The sequence below is a fragment of the Siniperca chuatsi genome, linkage group LG14, assembly GCF_020085105.1.
Source record: "Siniperca chuatsi isolate FFG_IHB_CAS linkage group LG14, ASM2008510v1, whole genome shotgun sequence".
In the NCBI taxonomy this organism is placed as follows: domain Eukaryota; kingdom Metazoa; phylum Chordata; class Actinopteri; order Centrarchiformes; family Sinipercidae; genus Siniperca; species Siniperca chuatsi.
Genome location: NC_058055.1, coordinates 24,955,117 through 24,980,156, shown reverse-complemented (window position 1 = coordinate 24,980,156; position 25,040 = coordinate 24,955,117). Strand labels below are relative to the sequence as shown.

At 39.5% G+C, this 25,040-nt stretch overlaps 2 protein-coding genes across 9 annotated transcripts in view; both read left to right on the top strand.

Annotated features, from left to right (window-relative positions):
* clip2 (CAP-GLY domain containing linker protein 2) overlaps positions 1-17,862 on the top strand; it is a 46,317-nt gene extending 28,455 nt beyond the window's left edge. Inside the window, exons 10-19 of one of the 3 annotated variants that reach the window (XM_044222850.1) lie at positions 1,345-1,449; positions 5,333-5,716; positions 6,130-6,705; positions 6,870-6,927; positions 7,692-7,775; positions 9,799-9,955; positions 13,464-13,623; positions 14,581-14,769; positions 15,371-15,430; positions 15,525-17,862. In XM_044222850.1, coding sequence (XP_044078785.1) covers positions 1,345-1,449; positions 5,333-5,716; positions 6,130-6,705; positions 6,870-6,927; positions 7,692-7,775; positions 9,799-9,955; positions 13,464-13,623; positions 14,581-14,769; positions 15,371-15,430; positions 15,525-15,536 — 1,785 coding nt within the window. In that variant the 3' untranslated portion in view covers positions 15,537-17,862. Of the gene's footprint in view, positions 1-1,344; positions 1,450-3,157; positions 3,209-5,332; positions 5,717-6,129; positions 6,706-6,869; positions 6,928-7,691; positions 7,776-9,798; positions 9,956-13,463; positions 13,624-14,580; positions 14,770-15,370; positions 15,431-15,524 lie in introns of all 3 variants that reach the window. The other 2 variants (XM_044222851.1, XM_044222852.1) reach the window with 2 other exon arrangements.
* Positions 17,863-18,979: 1,117 nt separating this feature from the next.
* Positions 18,980-25,040, top strand: part of gtf2ird1 (GTF2I repeat domain containing 1) — a 35,543-nt gene continuing 29,482 nt past the window's right edge. For 3 of the 6 annotated variants that reach the window (XM_044222910.1, XM_044222907.1, XM_044222906.1), the window contains exon 1: positions 18,983-19,283. The gene's annotated coding sequence lies outside the window, so the exon portion shown is untranslated. Of the gene's footprint in view, positions 19,284-19,527; positions 19,552-25,040 lie in introns of those variants that run through there. The other 3 variants (XM_044222909.1, XM_044222904.1, XM_044222908.1) reach the window with 3 other exon arrangements.

The window sequence follows — 25,040 nt, the reverse complement described above, 5'->3', positions numbered from 1 at the left end:
CAACGAGCATAAACATGTAAACATATAGAAAGCGATATTAATAGTGATAGCGATAATCTGCTCAGCCTGCAGTCTCTCATATGTTTGACACAACCACAGCGCGCTAGCTCGAAAATAGCGCATTGTTATAAACAAGCTAAAACAAAGTATGTATGTAACTGTTTAGCTTAGTTTGTCACGTACCTTAAAATTTGGCAAATTCTTGTAAACGTACTGCTGGCTGAGACAAACCAGCCCCTCCTCCCTCTACCGGCGTTAACTTACCTGCAGGTGAATCACAGCAGCAGCAGAGAGAGGAGGACAGAGGACAGGAGGTTTATTTATGTTTATTTATTGCAAGCCATATTGTCATCGTAATATTGAACAATCGCAGATTTTCCTCCTATCATGCAGGCCTAATTCAAACAGGCGTAAAAAGTGCATTTATTGGGGACTATTTTCAGCCACGGATTAATAAACATTTGGTGCTCTAGTGACTATTTACAGCAACAGGACGGTGTATGTGGGATTGACTCAAAATAAACTACTAGGGATGCTCCAATTTCTGAAATTATGGGCGGATACCGATGTTTAAAATAACAATTTGCCCGATAGTTTTTGGACAACAATGGAGCTCTGTGGCACAGAGGTCTAAGCTATATCAGACAATACTTGTCAGTAGGATCAATTCATTGTTAGTTTTGTTCTTCATGGGATTTGGTTGACAATCAGAAAAAAAATACAATATCACCAACCTTATCCTTTAATCATAACCAACCCTGGATGTGCGGAGCGGTAATCAACAGAGATATCACATGAACAGCCAATCCCATAACTGAGAAATCACATTATTAACTTTTATTTTACTTAACTAATAATGTTTTTAATGAGAATACATGTTACAAGTTAATGAAATGTAAAGTAGGTGAATGTTCAGCACATCATTAAACCAGTTGGTTAATTTGGCCATAAAACCTTGTATATGAGTGCACACTATATTATGCAGGGCTTTCAAGGCTCTGGCTACCTAAACAGTACAGTCTGCAAGGCTTACACATGACAGATGTGTTACAGAGTTGTCCCTCCCTGTCTTAATGTTCACCTCAGAGCCTGAAATCGAACTGACCTAAATCTCCAATCTCTTCTCTTCAAGTCTCTTCATCATATGATCAACTCATTTCTGAGTCTATACTGTTTCAGTGCTGCTGTCTACAAAGCTGCCCTCTCATCATATGTTGACTGTTGTTCTGATCTTTATCATTCCCCTCGGATCTTTATGGGTCTCTTTCCCTTTGAGTCTTTTTTTGTCCTCTTTTCTATCACTCTTTTGTTCCTCTCTGTCTTTCTCTTTGTCTCTTTCTGTAGCATCAGACGAAATTGGAACATGCCCGTATTCGTCAGCTTGAGCAGAGCCTGCTCCTCGAAAAGTCGAGAGTAGAGACGCTTCAGAAAGAATTAGAGAAGAGGAGGGTAAAAAGCACGAGCCCTCTGCCTGTAGCCACTGTCCTGTGTGGTTCTGTTTGCTTCTTTGTTGACTGTAACATAACTCACAAGCTGCACAGGTTAAAGTCACACTCCACCTGTCTTTGGTGTCAAACTAGAGACAAATAACAATAATTTAAAATCAATACACATACACGTACATTGGTCAATCAGACCTGCAATCTTAGTTTGCAGTATTTAAAAGATCATTACAGTTACTTTTAATCTGAGCCTCATTTTCCGAACAAACAGAGGAGGAAGAGGCCTTGAGTACACATAGACAACACAAACAGGTATGGGTGTGATGTGGAACCCCCAACTTCGCTGAGGTATACAAAACACGCAGAAAATGCCATTTAGCCTGCATTGCCTCCCCTCCTTTTCTTAGTATCAATGCTTGAAATTACACAAGTACTGTATGTTTTTTAAACACTTGTTGATATTAAAATCCTACAGTTTAAACCATAAGGCTGGAGCTATTCTGTAGTTTTCTTATTCAGTCAAATCCCATGAAAAGACCCAAAACCATCAACGCGTTCATCTCTCAATACTTTCCATCTTTTCCTACCCTGTCGGTGGCTCTCAGCCCCAAGCCCATTGGTTCCTAATGAAGACATAGATTTTTTAAAACAGGTCACAGTTGTGTACTTTTTTTTTACTGTAGTTTTTAGCAAACAATACTTAAACAGGAGTAAATAGGGCATTTATTGGGGACTATTTTCATTGGCGGATTAATACACATTCAGTACGCTAGTGAGTTTTTACAGCAACATGGCAGTTGGAAATGAAGGAACATGTCACCCAGTATAATCGTGTGGCTCATTTATGTGTTATTAATAGTTTTTGGGCAACAATGGAGCTCTGTGGCACAGAGGAATAGACATCAGACTTTGGTTACACAGATATTACTTGTTAGTAGGATCAAATCATTGTTGGTGGGATCTGTTGAAATAAGAAAAATATAGAATATTGCCAGCCTTCTCTTTTAAAATATTTGTCTGAAATATGTTGGTATGTAAAGTATTTGGGTGCCCCATACACTGTTCTTTTACATAAATACAAAATCACATAAACATATATGCAGACTGACTTCATCTGCTCCGTCCTCTTCTTCACTATCACTCACTATCATATCCTGAGTTGCCCCAGATCTTCCCCTGAGACATTCGCCTCTGATAGGAAACACAATGTCAGCTGCTTCAGCTTTTCACATGTCTTCTGTTGCAGTAGCTGGTGTTAATTTTCTTTTAAATTGTGATTTATCTTTTTTTTTAAAGGTTGGCTTTCGGATCAGTTGCCAGCTGCACTTTGAGATGCCAGGACATAACATTTGAAATGATACCTTTCCATTCTTTTAGCTATCTCTCCAATCTTCATGCTAATTGTTTGAGCAGTAATGTGATTAGTAACACATGAGAAATTGGTAGATTGTTAATGGGTTTCATCACTGACTCTTAGATTAATGTTTCAAGACAAACCATTGTGGTAATACCCGTTTACCATCAGTAGTTGAGTGTAGCAAAGGACGTCCCTTACACCACTTCAACATGCAGTGCTGCACTTCAGAGAGAAAGCCTCCTCAATAATAGACCATAGTATCACAAATCAAACCGTACCAGCTTGTGCTTTCAATTTTCAGGCATCAAAAGGTAACAAAACACTTCTTATATGCAGTAAGGTCTGCTTCTGCCAACAGGGAAGATGCACTCATGATGCAGTATCCTTGAGGTTGGGTAAGAGAACCAAGGTGAAAAAAAGATTTGATCTTGTTTTGGCTTTGATCCGCTGCTGAGCTCTCTCAATTCTTGACTTCAAATCGACTTCAGATGCTGTCAAGGACATTAACCTTGCATAGACTCTTTTACTCCTGCGTGTTGTGCTGTAATCTGAATGCTATTTAGGTAACATCTTTGATATGAATCAACTAGTAACTCTGAGGTCTGGTAGATTGTTTTCCCAGATGGTTGAAATTAACATCTGTGCACTGCAGCAGGTCCTCTTTCTTAATCTCCTTTTTGTTTAAATTGGATACAAGTGTGTGGAGGATGTTTGCAGTTGTGTGTGTAGTGTCACTGTGTGGAGGTTTGCTGTTGGCTTTATTATATTTGCTTGGCTGCTTCTAGATGATCAGAGAATGGCTGTGCTCTCCTCTCATCTTCCACTTCTTTGCACATACAGTGAGCTGCACAAATATTTGAACAGTGACACATTGATCCTTTGGCTCCTTTGTTTTATTACTTTGGATGGAAATGATACAATGACTTCAACATTTGTGCAGACTGTCAACTTTGATATGATCACAGCAGTATCTGTTGTGTTTTTGTCAAGCAGAAAATACAACGATTTGGACCCAAACACAGGCATGTAAGCAGGGCAGGTGCAGTTCAAAGATTTAATGGATGATAACAAGGCTTACAAGGATTACCAGACAGGCAGTGGTCAGAACAGGGAAGCATTTCAAATGATGCAAACAAGTCCAAGAGAACAAAGTATAAGTCCATACAACACTAGAATACTGACTTGAACGCTTGACACATGGGTTCAACAACAATCTAACACTGAACAAAGGAAACACCCAGACTTAGATACACTCAGGTAGGCGCGACAACGAGACACAGGTGAAACTGATCAGATATCTCAATGGTGGGAAAAGCAAACAGAGAGGAAGTAAAACCACAAGACACATGTTCTGTGAAATGCAAAGTCCTAGTGGTGCCAGTACTTTGATGGTACTCCTCAAAAATAATAAGCAACTATAGATTTGGCCTGCTAGAGAAGGGATACTGGAATACAATAGCAAGATTTGAAATTAGTTGTTCTATAGACTTTTACAGCTGCACTAATCAATATTTTTATGACAACAATAGCTTAATGACTATGTGTAATGTGTAAGTGGTTGCTCATAGTGACAAACCCACAGAGAATTATCACCTGACTCTATAGTTCCCCTCAGCTCAGCTGAGCCTTTTACCGCCTTTTAGGTAATTGTTTTGGCTTTCCGGCCAGCAAACTCAGCCCTAATTATCTTCGTTTCCAGCAAAAGCAGGCAGCTGTTTAAGTTTAAGTGCTCAAAAGTAATTTGAGAGGTTAACATTTTATTTCCACATGCCTCATGAGTCTTGCTTTGATATCTAACACAGTTTTAGATCTTTCCCATTTACCAAATATTAGTGGAACATGGTGAATGAACTAAAAATAAGAACATAGATAATCTTGAGTTCCTGTGGGTGTAGCCTGTCAGCTCCAATGCTCACTGCAGGACTTCTTTGTATCTGTCACACCAGAAGCACTCCTGTCCAAAGCAATTTGCCTAACAGCACCTGGAAAGGTCACCAATTTTTATCTTGTTTATTTAATATGTACAAAAGGGCAAAGGTAAAAATTGACAATTTGTGGTTTTAGGGGGAGTTAAGTGTTTTTGAATGTAAGAATTTCCCATGAATATTTAAAACACATACTCTAAGTAAGATCTGCATAAATACTGATGTGAACTCTGAAATCTGGGTACTAGGAAAAAATATCAGTCTTTGTATCATCTTGTATCTCAGGAGTACAGCTGGGAGCCCAAATGTTACACAATTTGTCACTGTCCATATACGTAATGGAATTTGTTTGTACTGTATAGTCACTCGAATGCACCATCTCCAATCTTTGCAAGGACCTTCAGGAGTTTCCCTCTGATTTCCTTTTTCCTGAGGCCTGATTTCTGCTCTTTAAGTCAGTGTCACCTTTTCTTTGGAATGACATCATTCTGTTGCAGGGTCTCTCACCTGTTACGGTAATAAGGTCATTCTTTTGAAAGGCTGACATCTTTCTGCTATCATCAGAAAAACTTTCAGTAGCAGTGATGGACGTTGTTTCTTTTCATCAGCAAACCACAGTTGAAGAGCAAAGTCGTATCATGCAGCTGGAGGAGGAGCTCAGCCTCAAGAGAGCTGAGATCGAGAACCTCCAGGCTCAACTCAGAGGATCTGACACTAGCTCGCAGCAAGCCAACAACAGTGAGGCTGCCCCGGGGTCCGACACCCAGCCAGAGACCCTCCTCCTGCGCGAGCGGCTGGTGTCGGCGGGCCGCGAGCACTACAAGGAGAGCAGCGAGCTTAAAGAGAAGTATGAGACGGCATTAGCAGCGAGCCAGCAGGAGATAGACTCGCTGAAGGCGGTGGTGGATAATAAGAACCAGGACATCAGTGAGATGAAGCAGAAAGTCCAACATGCCACCAAGGAAAACATGGAAATGATGGACACCTGGAAGGTATTCTGCTATATTCTTTTTTACCCAATACAAACTGTTCAAAGAACATTCGCAAGAGCACTAGAGTCACTTCAGTGGAGCTCTGTGAATCACTAAGACCTGAAAGTATGTATGCTGAACTGGTAAGTGGTTTTAAAGGCAGAGAGCAATTCACTTGGATTCATCTTTTCAAATTTGCCAGTTTCCATGCTCAAATATTATGAGGTTTCAGTGTTTCCCACAAAATGGGGTTAATGGGGAGTGGAAAAGCAAAAGCATAGAAAACCTGCATTTTGATCAAGGAAAACAAAGCAAGGATAACAAGAATAAGACTGTTGAGTTGAATCCAAATTTCAATCAGTTTGAATTAATGGATTCCCAAATAAACAACCAGTACAGTACAGTCTAATAATTCTTCTCACTTTCCTCTGCAGGCAAAATTTGACACTTTAGTGAGCGACCACCAGCGTTCCTTGGAGGAACTGAAGGCCACATTGAGTAGTGATCATGCCTCTCCAGCAGGCCAAGAGCAGGACGCCCAGGAGCTGAGAGCCACTCTGGAGAGCCTTAAGATGGAGCACCAGCTGGAGGTGGAGAATCTCAAGGCCAAACATAAGATCGAAGCCGCCATTCTGACCAAGGAACGTGAAGACCTCTGCACTCGTCTTCAGGAAGCCAAAGATCAGCTGGCTGAGGGCAACCAAACGTGGAGGACTGAGATGGAGGCCAAAAGCAGCAAGCAGGCCCTGGAGGAGGCTACTGAGAAGCTACAGAAGGCGGAGCAGAGGCTGGCAGAGAAGGAGAAGCTCCAGATGGAGCAGGACAAAAGCACAAGGGAGCTGCGAGAGAGACTGGAACTCTCAGAGAAGAAGATGACGGACTACCAGGCTCTGCAGAAGGCCCAGGCAGAGAGCCAAGAGGAGATCCAGAAACTGGAGGAGAAGCTGAGGGTGACGGCGAACCAGCTCCAGGCCATCCAGACAGACCGCTACACTTCCCATGATGCAAATGTGAGTGGCTGAGGAGAAGTGATAAGTACCTAATTTCAGATGGAACATTCCTGGACGAATGAGGGACTACACCGTCTTACCTAATTTCATGTTGCACCAATTATTGATATGCTGCCATTGCTTTGATTTAAGTTCAACTGTCTTAACACTTTATCCTTTTTCAGGTGATAGAGGATAATGAAATTTCAGATGAGAAGATGAAGCTAAAACAGAATATCGAAGGTATCAACGTCCGTTTATTTTAATACTAGCTCAAATTTCAGAAGTAAAAACAATTCATTTACTTCAGTTGTTCTATTTTCCTTATGTGATTACACATTCTGTTCCATGTTATTTCTTCCCTAAGTAGTAAAACTAATTGATACTATTATTTTTCTTGAAGCATTATTAAAACCCCTTTACAGTTCAGTATTGATTTTATATTAGTTTGAGTTTCAGTAAATGCACTATTCTGTCTTCTTTAATTTGTCAACTGCAAGCCATTTAAAATAGTAGTTCAACATTTTGGGAAATACGCTTATTTGTTTTCTGAGTTAGATGAAAAAATCACTCTCATATCTGTCTGTTAAATGTGTCCATTAAGGCTACAGTACTGGTAGAGATTGACTCTCTCTAAACGCAGGAGGAGAACCGCATTTCTCAAAATGTCAAACTATTCTTTTCAAGATAAACCAAAAAAAAAATCAGTAATGAGACTAGAATGCATTCAGAGATGGTACATCTCTACCAATACTGAGCAGTTCTCATTATTCTTGTCTATTTATTAAGTAAGGTCATTTCCTGACCAGCAGTCTTAGCATTTGGAATAAAGACTCCACAAGCTTCTATCTCTCTTTCTTAATTCAAAAGATTTTATGATAGCCTGCTAAGTGATGCACCTTACAGACTTTGTTACATTTGCCCAAGAGCCCACATCAGTGCTCTTATTGTGGTTTCTTGAACATTGCATTCTCCAAGCAAGACACTGTTGTTTTGTTTTTCTTCAGAAACAATGGAGAAGTTGTTGAAAAGGGAAAAAGAGGTCTCGACTCTCACTTCCCAGGTTGAAGCCCTCAAATCCCAGATCGGAGGTAAATGTCATTTTCCAGAGCATGTCCAAGAGCAGTCGGCGACCTTTTCCGAGCTCTCGTGTCTTTTTCTTGAAGGTCTTTCATCTCTGAATATTTGAATCTCTGTAGAGAGATCATGTGTTTTCACACACAATAACAGTGCTAATAAAAACAAGCACTTTTGTGAAGCCTGTAGGGGAATTGTGGTGTTTTAGCAGGTCACGTTGTCCTCACAATGCTAAAACAAGGCTAAGTTTGCTATTGGCTAAAGCATTTCCCATCTATCAGCCAATTAGGGTTTTGATTTGGAAAAAATATGACATATTTCTCAATATATAAACTTGTTATCTGTGTCATATTTAGATAATGACCTTCATTAGTGTCATTCTATCAGAGTTGCTCTCTTTGTGAGTCTGTGCAGGGCCCCTGTATGTGTTGTGACTGCAGGCTTCGCTTTATTTTCCACCAGTTATGCTGAGTTCACTGTGCAGTGGATTGTGTTCATCTTCACAAGTTACATTCTTTGATCATCGCTGAGAAATCTGTCAACTGGCTGTCTTTTGAAAACTTAAAGTTCCACCACATCAAAAGGACGCAAAACACCCTTCATGTACTTCACATAATCAAATTGACACACTTTGAAGAATAGATTGTAAAAAAAAAATTAAAAGAGAAAAGAACAATAAGAGGCAAAAAGTAAAGAATAGTTTTATTGCTGATTTTTATGGACTGCATACCTCATCTGCATGGTTCAAGTTCACTAACATTCTTCCAGTGTAAGGGGTTGGGGACAAAAAAGCTTATATGATTATTGTCTGAATAAGACAAATCAAGTGGATATTTTCCGAGCTTTCCCTGGATGGTGATTGCTTGCTGAGCTGCTGTGGAGGAATGGTAAAAAGTCAAGTGTTACCGAAAAGTCCATTCTCAGTGTGTGGGAAGGCTTCAACTTTCCATATCACACTGTAAGTTACGTACTGCACCACGGTTGGCTACTAAACTAGTTGTGATGTAATCCTGCTCATACGTACACAGCTTAAACTCCAGCAGATGAACGTGAAAACAGCCTTCTTGTGTCAAACTCTGCACATGCATCATTCTGCACAGAGAAGCTCAAACGTCCAGATGAACTAACAATAAGCAAAACTCAACTTTTTTGAATAGAGGAGGACTTCAATATATTTGTATATTTTAACTGATGTATAAACAGTTGATAATGATTGATAACACAGTATAACATAGCTGTCATCATATATAATGATATATGATCGCCCACAAGTCCTTACAGTGTGTTTATAAAACAGTTATTAACTCTATATTCACATGTGGGTTAAAAACTGTTTATAAATTATTCAAAACTAATGAAGACATGTTGAGCTTCAAGTTTTATTCTTGACCCTGGAAAAAAATTCTAATTCTTAACTCTAGGTCCACTTACTAGATTCCTTCCAGAGCTCTCAGCCACATCTTGCGGCCTTCATCAGCGGATGGAGTTTGTCTCATTTGTCATGGAAAGTGAAGAATAAATGTGAATAAATAAATACTTAATTAATAAATATAATTATAATATACACTTCATTGACAAACTACATCATAGTGTGTTAGCAACAATTTATCAGACGTTCATATACATCACAACATTATATCTATTACTGCAGTGCAATATCCTCCGTCTCATTATAATATTAATAAGCTACACTTAACTTGACAGTTCATACACTATTACCTCATACCGTATTATTATCATCAACCGGTAAACCCACTTTGTACTTCACACTTATTTTAATTTTATACCTATACCCACTTGGTACTTAATTTATCTTACCTGTATTATAGTGTATTATATTTTGATTTGCTTAGTACTTCTATTCCTGTGTGCACTCACGTGACAGTGAGCTGCTGTAACAAAAGAGTTTCCCCTCGGGGATCAATAAAGTATTTCTGATTCTGATTTCTGATAAATGCTAAATAGGAGTTGGGGGTTAAAAAATAAATTGAAGTTAAAAATAAATAAAAAACTTGCTTCCTCTTTCTCTTACACCAGCACTGGAGGGCAAGGTTCGCTCAGGGGAAAAGAAAGCTGAAGCTCTGGCCAAGGAGAAGATGTGTGTGGAGGCAGAGCTGGAGTCCATGACCAGGAAGTCCCACGATGCCTCTGGGCAGCTGGTCAACATCAGCCAAGAGCTGCTGAAGAAAGAGAGGTATGGAGACAAGGCTGTATTGATTTTACAGTCTGCCTCAGCACTTACTGGGAAACACGATGCACAAAAATACATCAGTTAGATAATGGGCATTGATTGATTTTATCGCACATATTGCCAACTTGAAAGGTCAGTATTATTTGAATTATTTGAATTTGAATTATTTTATAATGTTTCGTCTGGATAAAACCTATATTGGTTATTAGCTACGCCAGGAGTCACATTACTATCGACAGCATCTACAAACAGAGGTTTTATTTTCCACTGCTGCCAGTGGTGCAGTAAATAGCAGTACACTGTGGTGCAATCGGGACACTTTTTGTTGTGCTGTTCTTTTAAGAGTTGTTCTCTTAATTGTACAAGTACCAGCATTTGTTGCATTTAAACTTTAAATACAAGTTTACTGTCCAGCACAAGTGGTAATGAGGATGCAGGGAGTATCAAGTACTGACTCACTTTAATTTCAAACTTTGTTGTCTCACAAGGGAAATATGTTCTGTACATATACAGGCTTTGCAGTAAAAACACATAATAAAACGTATTATAATACAAACCAATTTATTTTCTAAACATATTCATATTATACATATTCATCATATATTCAGCAAGATAAGATGAGCTCAGCAGCTGCAGTGGGCCTCTTAGACTTAGGCCTCTAGTTTCACAGCGGTAAACTCTGGGTAAAGCCAGAACCTCGTTATGAATATTCCACTTACACCGTTCATGTGTGATGACTTATAAATAGCACCTATAGGGGTGCACCTTGGCTTAGCAGTGCTGATATTACACTAAAAACGTATGAGAAAAATATCAGGAATACACTGTGGTGTATAATGTAGACTTTAATGATTAAAACAAAAGTTACTGTTGGATAAAGTCAAGAACTATAATACTGATAACTGTGTATTTTAAAAATATTATATCAATGTTAGAAATTACATAAAAGAATGTTACGGAATTTTAAAAACTTTGGAAAATGTTTATGTTTCAGTACTTGTTGATAGTTTCCCACTCGCATACTTTACTGTGGCTCAGGAGGTAGATCCAATCACAGGGTTGGTGGTTCGATCCCCAGCTCCTCCTGTCCACATTTCGGAGTGTCCTTGGTCAACACACTGAGCCCCAAATTGCTCCCGATGGTCATGCCAGCACCCTGCATGGTAGCTCGCTGCCATCGGTATGTGTGTGTGTGAATGGGTGAATAAGAGGCAAAAAGTAAAGTGCTACTTGTAAATCTCCTGCTGCCTTCATGACATACATTAGGCATAATCAATAACAACTTTTACATTTAGGCTTGTTTGCTTGCTTGAAATTCTATACTAAGAATTTCAGTATAGTGGACACATTTCATTTAATATTTTTTGTTTGTTTTATGAGCTGAAAGACGCTAAAAGAGCTGAAGGGAACTGCAGAGTTGGATGATTATTCTCTGGGGGTTCGTTAAAGTGACCCCTTTCACATTACACATGCTCATTTGATCTATTGTTAATATAAAACTATTGATTAGTGCAGCTTTGAAATGATATACTGAGTGTTTCTCCTCAGATTTCTGTCAGCAGCTGCAGTAATAATTTTTTACCTGCAATTTTGCAGATAAAGTCGTTAAACTTTGATGAGGTTTATTATATTCAGTTAGCTCCACCTTTTCAGTCTTGTTAATACCAGCTTTGCACATCCTGCCACTGGTCTTTGCTGTACCACACTGACATGAAACTAGAGGCCCAAATCTCTGGCTCTTTTCCTCTTGAGTTTAGGGAGCAGCCAGCAGAGGGAAATAGCAAAGACCTGCCAGACGTCCACCTCCTACAGATAGCATTTAGATGTTTCTGGCACACTTTTCACCAACCTCCCAAGTCCATTTTTATTGCTTAAGCTCAAGCTGCCAAATCGGGCTACATTCAGTAAAACTCAGATAATTGAGGTCATTATTTAACCACCCAAGTGCAAAGAGAAAGTTGTCACATATCATTGCAGACGTGCAGGGCTTTGTTAAACAGGGTCTTGCTCTCTTTTACAAAGTCCACACACATTCACATTCAGACAATGCATTTTTCTGTGGTGCTGGAGGAACTCTACAGATTGGTCTAATTGTATTACATTATTGGCTATCTTACAGTATGCAGTTTTTACATTATTGATGGTTATGATGTTAGTAACTGCTACAAGGTACTAAAAATAAGTGCCTCTGGCGATAGCAGAATATTTTTCTGTGCATCATCTCGGCAGCAATTATGTTGTATGCAATAAAAGTATATACCATCCACTGAAAAAATGGGTGTCCCCTTGAGTCAGTGTTATTGGATGGTAGTATCATTAGCTTTCTTTATGTTCCTGCTGCTATTTCCGTCAGTGAGATTCTGTTTAGGAAAACAAACTAATACAGTGCCTCAAGAAAGTCAATGTTGAACATTGTTACACATTTTTATCTGTAGAAGTTGACAAGATTATTCAAGAAAGCCAATTACTAGCAAGACAGTTTTACACTTTAAGAATAATAATGATTTTTCGAAGCAAACAATATTGCATTAAATGGCATCCATATAACTATGCATGCCATTTAAAAATACTAAAAGAAAGGAGCTGTCAGAAATCAGTCACTGAGCACTGCCCTGTCATGGCATGAGCACACGGGTTGTGCTGACTAACTTTGGTAATTTCATGGCCAGAAGGGCAGCATGCCTGAGAGTCTGTAGGAAACAGTGAAGGAGGAGGAAGAATACATTATCACTAAGGTGGACGGCATTGCTTCAGTAATGAAAAATCAAACAACCTTTTCGCTTTCCTTAAACCTGCCTTAACTGATTTTTTTGTCCACATGGGGGCAGCAGAAACAAGCTGTGAACTCATTGACATATTATCACCTTATAAACTTGACATGGTGAACAGTTGTTATTTACACACCCTACGTCCCCTTCACGTTACACATAGTCATTTCATGCAGTGTTGATATAAAAATATTGATTAGAGCAGCTTGAAAAGATGCTCTAACAATTTCAGCACTAATAGAAAAATCTGGCCAGAGGGGCTTCTTATAAAAATGAAAATGATGCTCTCATGTGTGAGCTGCACGAATGAATATACAGCACTTTAAAGTAGCTTACCCCTTTGGGTAACGTGGTGTCCTGGTCGCTGAAAACTGTTGTCCAGTGTATATGTGGTTCACTGATATTAGTATGCGGGCAAGCAGCCATATACTAGTTCATGCCAAAAGGCACAGACAGTTTGACTGGGAATGGGGCATCCATCCATCCATCAGCCAGTTTGACATGTACAGAGATGAGGCCGCCTCCACAATCCCCACTGGCCAGACTGGCTAACACATTATTCACATAATGGGCTGGTAAACTTTTAAATGATAATGACCTTTGTGCAAGGTCTAAGCAGATGTACAACTCATATAATCAGCAATATTGCACTGCTTTTCTATCATTATTGCACTCCTGAGCAAGTTCATAGCAAGTCAACACTCAAGGTTTGTTATTCCCATATTTTGTCTTTTTTATTCCAGGAGTCTGAATGAACTGAGGGTGTTACTCCTGGGATCACATCGCCATTCACGGGACATGGAGAAAGACCTGAACCGAGAAGTGCACAAGGCCGAATGGAAGGTCAAGGAGCAGAAACTTCAGGATGACATCAAGACCCTGCGTGAAAAATTGCTCCTACTGGTGAGAAGGAAGGACTTTGTGATGATAAGCTAACGCTGCCTCTGGGGTGAATCAACCCCAACAGTTAATCACTAGCAATTTTTGAGACATTTACTCTCGTTCTTTCCCATTATAGAAATTTAGCTTGTCGCTAACTCCTCTGCAAGTATGATGTAACATGCACAAAACTTTTAAGTCTTACCAAGGGAAGATTGTAGTCAAGAAATCATATATCAGTTTAGAAACAAGAAAATATGCAAGTCTTTCTGGACATTCAGCTGCAGCCATCATTTCTCTGCTGACAAGCTTTGGGACTCTCTCTGGCCACTCCGTTCAGTAGGAAATTAATAGAATTCTGGTGGCTTTTTGATGGTGTTGTTCACTATGTGAATACATGGTTAAAGGAGTATTACAATTGCCTAAAAATTGCCTTAAAAAAGACCCACTCCCACGGACTCCCAAGACATCTTACAACTGTTATTAAAGGCTGAGTGGTACTAACCATGATGAATAAACTGACTTTGATGTGTAAAATTGGTGGCCAAAGAAATTGTTTAAAATGTATCTATGTACCCACCAATAAACATCATTTCTAGAACTGTTTTCAGGACAATGATTTAGCCACCCAATAATGCATACATTTAATATCTAATTCAGGTTTTTTATAGCAGGAATGGGGTCTTATCCAGGTTATAGTAGGAAGTATACAGTGTTAAGATCCACCATAAACTGTTGACAATACCAAAGTAATATTCAGATGCTAGTGAGTTTATGTTCATACAGACTTTAAACGCAGCTGCTGGTTTAAATATTTACTGTATAATCTGTGCCAACTGAGATGATCCCTGAGACGGTTATGAAAATTTCTTTATATGTGAATAGTGTATAATAATATTTGAATCACATGTACTGTAGCATGATATGAATGATTTAACAGGAGGCATTGGCTGTTATCTTCCTGCCTTGTGTGCGTTTTAGGGTCGGGAACGGTCTTCACCTGACCACCGGCGGTACTCCATGCTGGACCCCTCGGCCGTGGACTCTGAGGTGAGCCGCCTCCGCCAGCGGCTGCTCAGCACTGAGGACGCCCTGAGGAACGCCCTGGAACACAACCAGCAAGTTGACCAGCTGGTCCAGGCCATGCGCAGGCATCCAGATAAAAGCCCGGTAAAATTGCAAAGAAACCTTACTTTCACAGATTCAACTAGGAAAAGCATGAAAATGATTTTGGTGTCAGGCAGCTTGGGAAGCAGTACTTATATCAGAAGGGATGACAGGATCCTTGTAGATATGGAAAAACTAAGATGAGGGGTTTTACAAAAGACGTCACGTGTGCAGTAATGTGTTTTTGTGTTCAGAGAAAATGGATTTGAATGCGAACTGTATATCAGTTTTAAAGGAATAGGTCGCCATTTTTATTTGCTTTCTTGTAGAGTTAAATGAGAAAAATTATACCACTCTTATGTCTGTACGGTAAATATGAAGCTACCGCCGGTTAGCTTAGCTTAGCACAAAGACTGGAAACAGGTGGAAACAGCTAACCTGGCTCTGTCCGAAGGTAACAAAATACTCTTACCAGCACCTAAAGCTCAAGCTGTTTCCCTGTACAGACATGAGAGTAGTATCAATCTTCTCATCTAATTCATGACAAGAAAGCCAAAAAGTGTATTTCCCAAAATGTCGAAGTAGACCTTTAATTTCACCTACAGTACAGCTAAATCATGTCCAGAATGGAGCTACATTGACAGTTGGTGGGTGTGTTTTTCAGGTGCATGGTGCAAATTCAGCCAATGGAATTCATCATCAGGAGTCAGACAGTCCTCAAGATGTTGGTATTCTTTCATTGTATTTCAAACCATTATGGATGTGGTGATATCATTAATGCCTTTCAGTGCTAAGACATCTGACTTTTGGCTTTTCAGGAACAACACTGATATGAGCGGAAGAGATAAGACTGAACTGGGTACATCTTAAAGAAAAGCTCGTCCGACGTTTCTCCTGATCCTGCGATGGACGTTTACAGTTAATACCAAAACAGCGAATCTCTATCTTGAGTGAATTTATGTGTTGTTGCAGAAAGCACCTATTAGCCAATCATGAAGACCACTTAAAGTACTATAAAATATGAACAGGAAATGGGACATGGACATGAAGAGATATTATCCTGAGAACATACAGTATGGCAACTTTTGATGCTTTACAGTAGTTAGAAAGTTTGAATCTACAAGTTGCCGGGAACTCTGTGACAATTCTGAATTTTGATGCGGAAGGCAAACGGCTGATGGACATCGATGTGAAGAACTGATGAACTGGGTCTCAGTCACTTTGTTTGTTTTATTTATTACTTTTACCTTGCTCCTCAGCTTTGTAATAATCCTCCATGGGTGAGCTGTCTTGGCCAGTGATACTCAGAGCTACTCTTCAAGGACGACACTGCCTATTTCTTAGGCAGTTTGGCTCATTTGTCACCTTACTTAATACCTGATGAGACAATTGGTAGCAAAGTCATTACAGTTAGCTCTGTCAAGTGTTCAAGCTCCTGCTTTAGTTTAATATAAGTAATTGTGGGTGACTGGCGTTATTGGGACCTTTAAATTAATACTCCATCCAAAATCTGTCTTTTGAGCATAAAACACTAACACAGTAGGCTTGCAAAGTAGCTGTAAAAAGGTTTTGGTTTCGTCCTTCTTGGCTATGATTAGGTTGAATCTATTTGTGTTTTAATGGATTCCAGTGGTGGCCAGTTTTTTGGTTGGAAGAATGTTTAAACCGTCCACGAAACCTCCTAAACCACATCCCACAACATAATCCACTTCTCCACTCTCCATCCATGTGCTGAGTCTGTTCCAAACACAGATCTGAAGCAGTCCAAATTTTTTTTTTGTTTTTTTTTGTTTTTTGACATGTAAACAAAATTTCTGTCTTTAACATTTATGAAGTCAGTTACAAAAAGTGTAAAACCCTGCGCTGTCAAGCTAACATCAAGAGCAAGCTACAGTACTCTTGGAGTATCCTGAATAAATATTTTTTACACTCTGAAACCCATTTCAGGTTTATATTTGGGTCTTTAAGTAAGCAATCAAGCACAACAAGGTGTCTTGATATAAGTAAAAAGATGGAGAAGGTGGAGGCACAACACAAAGCAGTTTATTCCCTCTGCCATCCTTTGAGTGCATTACCACACTTACAGTATATAATGGAAACACTAAAGGGAAATCTAATAATTTAGTTTCTTTTTAGCTAATGTATATGTAGTATATTTGGTTTAACCCTAATGCCAATGACATAACATGAACTGACCACAAGTTCTTGTGAATCGCCAACAATTGCTTACCGTAATGTATTCTAAATCATCCACGAGGAGAGAGTTATCTGTTACAGGACTGACAGGGATGATTTCAACCACCAATTCTTTCTTCAGGTATTGGGTAAGGTGGCTATTGGGCCAGTGTCCTAAAAAGTAGTCCTTTTTAGCCATTGCACATCAGTGGACTCCCTGGCTTAATGAATTAATGAACCTGGGAAGGCCTGCTGAATTCAGCTCTGAGTTATGTTACTGTATGTTTATAGAATGAATATGGTGAATTATTCCAGACTTTTGCGTTCTCTTAAACTCTGTCTGACCCTGTACCAATACACCTCTTACTCTATCAGTAACGATCAGCTTTTTCATTTACTGTGGACTATGTATCAGTACAAACTCCATCCATACACTAGTATTAATTAATTATAAATGGTACGTGATAGCAGCCCTATTTGATGCCCATTTGAGCCCATTTTGATGCTGTATCGAAATGTCCCTGGGTTACTTCACTGACCTTTTGTTAAGAATGGGCTATTGAAGGGCTGTCGCAGGAGCTAAAACCCAAACAATGGATGTAAGATGTTACACTCCTCCTTTCCCAGGTTGACAACATCTGGATTTCATTTGCAAAAATGTTATCAACATGAATGGAATTCATACTGTAAGTCTTCCAAATATTGTTTGATCCATTTGTCAACTAAACCAGGAGATCCTGTTTGTAGTTGGTCATAGGTTGATATTGCTTTGCAGGAGACATTACACAGAGGTGAGTGGTGTGGAAAGCTTGGAGTAGTGTCTCCTGAGCAAAACATGCAGGAAAGGCACTGGTCAGCTAAGATAAAATATAAATTTTCCATTGGATATTGTACATGGCCTTTTCAGCTGGAGGGTTCATACCCTTTGGATTATTGCTGCAATGGTTTCGGAGATTGCGTCATTAAATATTAACAATGTGGGCAAGGGCTGGTGGTGCTTTATTTCACACTCTTTCATGCTTATGTCACTTCAGTATGTTTGTTTTTGAGGGCAAAGCACAGAAGATAGGTATGTTTCTACAGAGCCGATTCAAAGTGGTTTCAGATTTCATGCCACTAAGAGGATGGTGGTTTGGGAAATTCTGCCAGCAACCATAACCATTTATCCATTTCTGAGCCACACTCACTCACACACACGATATCATATACTGATCTCAGGCAAATATTTGGTAGATGTCAACCAGAAGAGAAAGGCAATCATTCCTTGATGTGGAAAGAGGGCCAAGCTCCTTCATGGTAAAGATTAAACATCCAGACATGCATGTTTATTTACAATCTTTGGATTTCTAACCTCCAGATATATCACTTTTACTTGTTGGCCTTGGCAAATGTAAGGTCTTATCCACACATCCCAGTTTTGTTTTGTTTTTTGCTAGAGGGCAGATTGGTTATGCTTGTGACATTTGAAAGAATAAGTGATTACTTATTTGCAGAAGCAAGCAAAAAGTACAGCATATGTGAAGCACAAGAACAAATCGAATTGTTGCTCTTGGTGAAACATAGTTTAACTTAATATTTCATAATGGTTTGGGGGCAAATTAGTGCAAAAGTAACTGAAACTAACCAGATTACAGTGCTGTAGTGGAGTATATACATGATTTGGTTTATTATAAATGGTTTCTGACTACATTTATTACAAGGTAACTATTTGTTCCTTTCCCCTAGGATGTGAACTTTACCCTATATGAAACAGAAGAGCTATTTTAGGCAATCACAAGAGCTATGGCATAACTGTCATGGCCAGAAGATGTAGCTGCTATATATCCACTTTGGACAAATCCTAAAAATTATTTGGATACTGTACACACTATCACATCAAACCACCTTCATGCAGTCTATGAGGAATTTCTTAAAGCAAAATTGACAGCGTGAAGTTGCAGCCAAGTGGCAGATAGTGATTTCAACAGTGTAATATAATAAGAAATGGCACTACGAATATTTCCTTTCCATGTCAGTTTTGCTCCCTGAGGGTTTTTCCAGAGGTTCCTCCGTTAATCCTGTATGTAAATTGCAGCCAATAGATGCTGTTGTTGAGTTGGGCTGGGATTAGCAGGAGGCGAATGAGTTTCAATTTTACTGGATTACAGAACAAAGAAAGGGGAAAGGGACACCCTGCTCTGTTAAGGGAAAAAGAGAAATAAACTTAGAATAAATACACAAATAATAGACTATAAAACGTGCGATCGAAGTCAACATTGTGATGTTCCGGATTACGATGTTTTAGCAGTCGGTACAGCTACATTGTGGATGGGAATTGTGAGCGTTTCTGATGGATTAAAACGGGGGAATAAACCTATTCCGGGATTGACAGCAGCAACAAGGCTATTTAATCGCTAATTAAGGTGAGATTTCGCTGTCTCTTTTTACATTCATGAACAGTTATATGGAGTGTTTTCATGAAGCGTGCTGCTTTTTGTGACGGTACATTTAGAAATTACAGATTATAACCTAATTTCTGGACTGGGGGAGCAGATGAAAGGAAAGTGCTAGCGCTAGCTAGCAAGAGGGCTAACGCAGTAGCGCTAACGAGTTAAAGCTAGCTAGTTAGCTAGCTCAACGTTATTATGATACCGTTAGCTAATTAGCCAGCGTTGATTAGGTAGACATATGGTAAGTATCGTAAAAAGGTTATTGTTAGTTAATAGTTAAATCAGCCTAGAGGGACGTCTTCCTGTAACCTTGCGAGTGGAGTGCTAGCCTAACGTTATATTTATTATAGGGATACAGCGTCTGTCTGCTTGCTAAATTTCCCCCCATATATTGCTATCACTGATAAGGTTACCGAGCTAGTACAACAAAGCCAGCTAGCTAAAGTAGCAAGTGTAAACGAGAAAGGAAACACATTTGAACTTCAGAAAAACAATTTGAATATAAGCTTTAACTAACAGCCTTGCTGAGTTAATTCCAACCTTGTTGCTCTGTATTAAGGTCCAGTGACGTTAAACTTAAACAATAGACTGTCACTAATTGACTGCTATCGTTAATTACATTCTTGTTACTAAAAGTAGCACGGTGTGTGACACTAAAAACACTAGCCAGATAATCCAAAAAAACAAACAAACACGAATTTAGATAACGAGCTGAAGGTGTTTGGTGTGCGTTATTCTGAAGCTAGACAACGTCAGAGTGCTGTTTTCTTCTCATTTTGCTCTCAGCTGTCTGGTTGTAGTTGGTGCAAGAAGCGTCAAAGTTTTTAAAAAAGCTGACTGGAGTAAAACTTTGTCAGCTGCAACTGTCTGGCGGATTGAATTCACAAGACAAGAGAGAAATGACAGACTTGTACACTTGGACACTCGCTCATTTCCTTTGGAAGAACAGACTGTGACTTTATTTATTGCACCCACGTCTCATATCCTGTGGTTGCAAGCTTTTTCTCCTGGGCCCAGCTTTTCAGAGTAATTCCCCTCCACTCTTATGTGATGTGAACTTAATAGTAGTTCTCCTGCCAGCAAAAGAAGCTCTCACCACAACTCCTAGCCCTGTAAGTTATGTGCCATAAAATCTCTTGTATCAATACATTATCAGCGACCTCAGTTCAAAATATGGCAGTGTAAAGTTACCCTGTTAATATACACAACAGGTAAAATAAGTCCTTTGACCAATTACTTATTTATTCATTGTCCATATGTCATAATGTCCAATGACCTGATAATAGAAATATCCACCAAAAAATCAGCTTTATTAACTGTTCATTAAACTGTTTAATAACACATTTGTTAACTGTTATTTTGAATATTTGTTACTCTGATTAATTAATTAACATAACATGATATCAACCTGTGATAAACCCACTGAATTGTTGGTATGATATAACACAATTACGCTTACAAACACGGTATTTAAGTATTGTCAGGAGAGAAAAAAAGGAACTGTATAAATATGGTCCTCCTTATATGCTTGACTACTTGTTACTGTATGGCTATTTTCAATTATAAAATAATAACCAAGTAGCTTATTTTGGGCCTAAAGGATAACTCATGGTTTTGCATGATTTATCCTGTTAACTGTAAATGTCTATGTATGCAATATTGCCAACCAACATGTTGCTTTAATTTTGTCAAATCTAAGCCTGTGTTGAAGGATCGAACATTTCATTCCTAATATGTTCAGCTGATCTTGCTGGTCCTTTGTTTACCATTGAATCCTGCCTGGCATTGCAGCAGTTAAAAATCATAACATCAGTGATGACATTCCCAAAAGGCCACGGCCCCAGGCACAGGGTTTAAATAAAGGGATTATGTTGTTGTTTGCTGAAATGAAAGTTAGATAGTAACTGTCAAACCACACCCTGACTCACTCTTAAGTTTAAGCTGTTTTGTATGTCAAAATTGCAGTTGTTCTTTTCTTTTCTTCCTCCATGACATTAACCATTGTCCATTATTCAGTTACTAAAAAGCCAGATGCATAGCGAAGACTGATGCACATTATGATTCTTGTAGAAGGAAGAGATTCAAAAGTAATTCGGCCAATCAGTTATTTTAGCCATCTAACTATTGAGCAGGCCACAGACGTCTAAAAGGCGAGCAGCCCAGGTTTAACAAGGTTTTTACACAAAACATTTGTTTTAAGGGCCTTGTATACCTGTGGAATTCCCACACAGATGTGTTTCCCCTTATCTTGCCTAATTAGTACAGACTACACTCGATTGACATCTCTCTGACCCTCCTGTTAGTTTTCTTGCACCTGTTAGGGCAGTTACACTTTTATCACTGAGTGCGCTGCGAAACCGGACCGACAGAACCACCTTAAATACTCCTCACGGTACCTTTTAAAGCTTACTACAGCATCTCCACTACCTGTTGCTGTTTGACTACCGGTTGATATTTTGGTTCATGAAATTTGTGATGTCACCTGGTTTTAGCTTTAGTTTCAGCTTAGCCCTGCCCAACTTCAACCTGAGCAGAGGTCTAATTAGCAGGAATAAGTGAAAGCACCTGTGTAGGTGTGCAGGATGTTTAAAGTTACATGTATATACATTTATTCGATCGAGTTGGGCTTGTTTCAGCCAGTACAGTGTTAACACTAATAGGGTTTTTCCATTATAAGGGAGTAGTTGCGCTAAGCCATGGCGTGAAGAGCCACGAGCAGGCGAGCAGTGGTGGCGCAATTCGACTGTTTTGTTTGGTTTTTTTTTTTTAAATAATGTGGTGGCGCGGTAAAAGGTGTTACCTACCTTGCTCGTCTTGATCACGTGTGGGGGGTTTCTAGCGGCTGACGTATATCTCTGCAGTGTTGTTGTAAACAACAGCATTCAGCATGGAGCTCTTGGTGCTTGCCTGCACCTCGTCACTATACCAGTTGATCCCAGACTCCATTTTCTTTTTTAAAGCCTCCAAACAACCAAAAAAGCCGAAAACAGAACTGATGTTGTGACTCTTTAAATGCCTCTCTCTTGTCGCTTGTATATGATGACGCAATCTTGAGCCAACCCAGTGACTGTGATGATACAGCACTTGAGCCAGTTCGTTGGCTGTGATGACGTGGTTCTGTTTAGGGGGGATTGCGGCCCTGCTCGGCCCTGCTAGCAAGCAGGACCAGGGCAGCACTGCTCGGCTACCCCCTGCTGTGAGGCAGTAGTGGAAACGCATCTCATCATGGCTTGGCTTGACACGTCGTGGCTAAAGTGGACCGACCCAGGCGCATGGAAAAACACTATAAAGAACAGCGCTGACCTTAAGCCACAAATACAATGCCATAAAAAGATGTGTTGATGAATTTACAAGGAGGAGTAGCAATGCGGTACACTCATCCTCAAAAATAATGCCTTAAGTGAAAACCTTGGTTTATTGCTGGTGTAAATATACCCTTTTTCATGTTTTGCCCTCTTTCAGAACTCCAAAGACCCAGTCCTTAACTGCTTTTGTTGTTTTAAAGTAATTTGACATAGATCTGTGATAGCTACCTCAGTTTTCTGTTTTATGTGGATATAAAAACTTCATTGGTCACCTCGATTGACCCGTGTAGACACTGACATTTTTTGGATTTGTGGCCCCTCTGTCAGTCAACAGCTTGGTCACATTACAGACCTTTTTGGGTCCTCTTAAAACGGTTTAATGCAGTTTCTGAGCAAATATAAATTCACTTAGAGGTTAGCTTCAATTGACACTCAGGCAGTTTGCCCAGGATTTTAAGACGCAGGAAAAACCTTGCAAGATGCATACATCATAATAAGACATCAATAGAAACAATTTTTTAAACAACCAAAGTCCATGATGTTAGACAAATTACAAAACCTGTAGCTCCCACTAACAGAGATTGTTGGCTGATTTTTGTGGGCTCAGAGAATAAGTGAGAATAAGTGGGCTCAACAGTCACTTTTGTCAAAGTGACTGTTGAAATCACAGTGAATAGTGTTGGCATGTCCACAAACTTTGCGTCATTCACTATCAACAGAGCAACTGCGGGATTTGCATCTAAGAATCTTGGGTTTTTTTTTTTTTTTTTTTTTTTTTTCAGCTTAGACGCGTGGTTATAGCGAGCTGCTTTATTTATTAATGTCGTTCCACACTGAACTGTTCCAATATTCACTGACAACCATAATAGGACCGTGACATTATACTTGAGCTTCTTCTTGCAAAGCAATTGACATGGCATTATCCTGAGCCTGTGCTTATCCCCACCTTTCTCCTCCTCGCTACTTCCTTTGCCTTTTAAATATGTGAGGGAAAGAGGCCATCTATTTCGAGACCGCAATAATTTAGGAGGGGGCTAATGTTTGCTATGGCCTCAGGGGAGGCAGATTTAGATGGCCAATAGACTTGGCACATTCAGACTGGTGCAGCTGAACCCCACCACACCCACCCTCCTCTTTCTCTCTCTGCCTCTGTCTATCTCTCTCTAGCTCTCTGTCCTCTCTCTATTGAGTCAGTGGTTTGGGCTTGCCAGAGGCTAGTATAATGGTTCCCAGTGTCTGGAGAGATTAAAGGCCAGAGCTGCATTGTTCAAATGCCCCGAGATTAGTTTCCAAGGAGACGGGTTTCAGTTGCCATGAGAACATAGTGCCTGGCTTTAGCTGAGCAGTTTTTCTTTAACAGTTCCTATCTGTTTGCCACTTTACTTTTATTTACATTGGCCATCTTGTTATTTAGGGTTTAGATGATTTTGTTTTTGATATGAAGTTTATGTTAAAATGTATTATGCTGTTACACTATGATACTCTACCTGCAGTGCTTGTGGAAACTTAAGGACTTATCCTGATCATCTGAAGTCAGTATCTCTTTTTCCTGCACTATCTGTCAAGGGTAGAAAATAAAGTATAAAGGGGCTCTTATGACATCATCTGAGTGCTCTAACGAGCCCCGACTGACAAAGGCAAACCACAAGTTGCTGATTTCAGATGGATATGGTTTTTACCCACGCTAGAGGTGTGGCTCTAGGGATGGCAGTGTTGGTCAGCCCACCACTTCGGTTCAGGCTTGAATATTTCAACAACTATTGAACGGATCGCTATCGAATTTGGCACAGATAATGATGGTGCCCAGAGGATGCATCTTAATGACTATGGTCATCCCCTCACCTTTCCTCTACCACCAGCAGCAGGTCAAATTTTTCACTTGAAAAATCTCAACATCTATTGGATGGATTGGCACAAAATGTTGTACAGACATCCATTGTTCACAGACAGTGTATCCTAGTTATGGGATGTCTGCCTTTTCCTCTAGCGCAACATGAGGTTGCCATTTGTGTTTTTGAGTGAAATGTCATGACAGCTACCAGATCGATGGCATGAAATTTGGTTCAGTCAGACATCTATGTCCACCCTCAGGTTAAATGGTTAAAACTTTGGTGATCCATTCTTTTCCCCTCCAGTGTCATCATCAGGTCAACATTTTATTTGTCCAGTACTTTGGTTTATGACCCAATACCTGCAAAACTAATGAGAATTCCCATCAGCCTCAGTTGTACTTTGTGTTTAGTACTAATTCGCAAATATTAGCATGTTAACGCGCTAAACTAGGATGGTGACTATAGTAAACATAACCTGCTAAACATCATCATGTTAACATTGTCATTGTGAGCCTGTTAACATAATGTGATTAGTATTTAGCTTAAAGCACCGCTGTGCCTAAGTAAAGTCTTGTTAGTATATGAAATAAGCA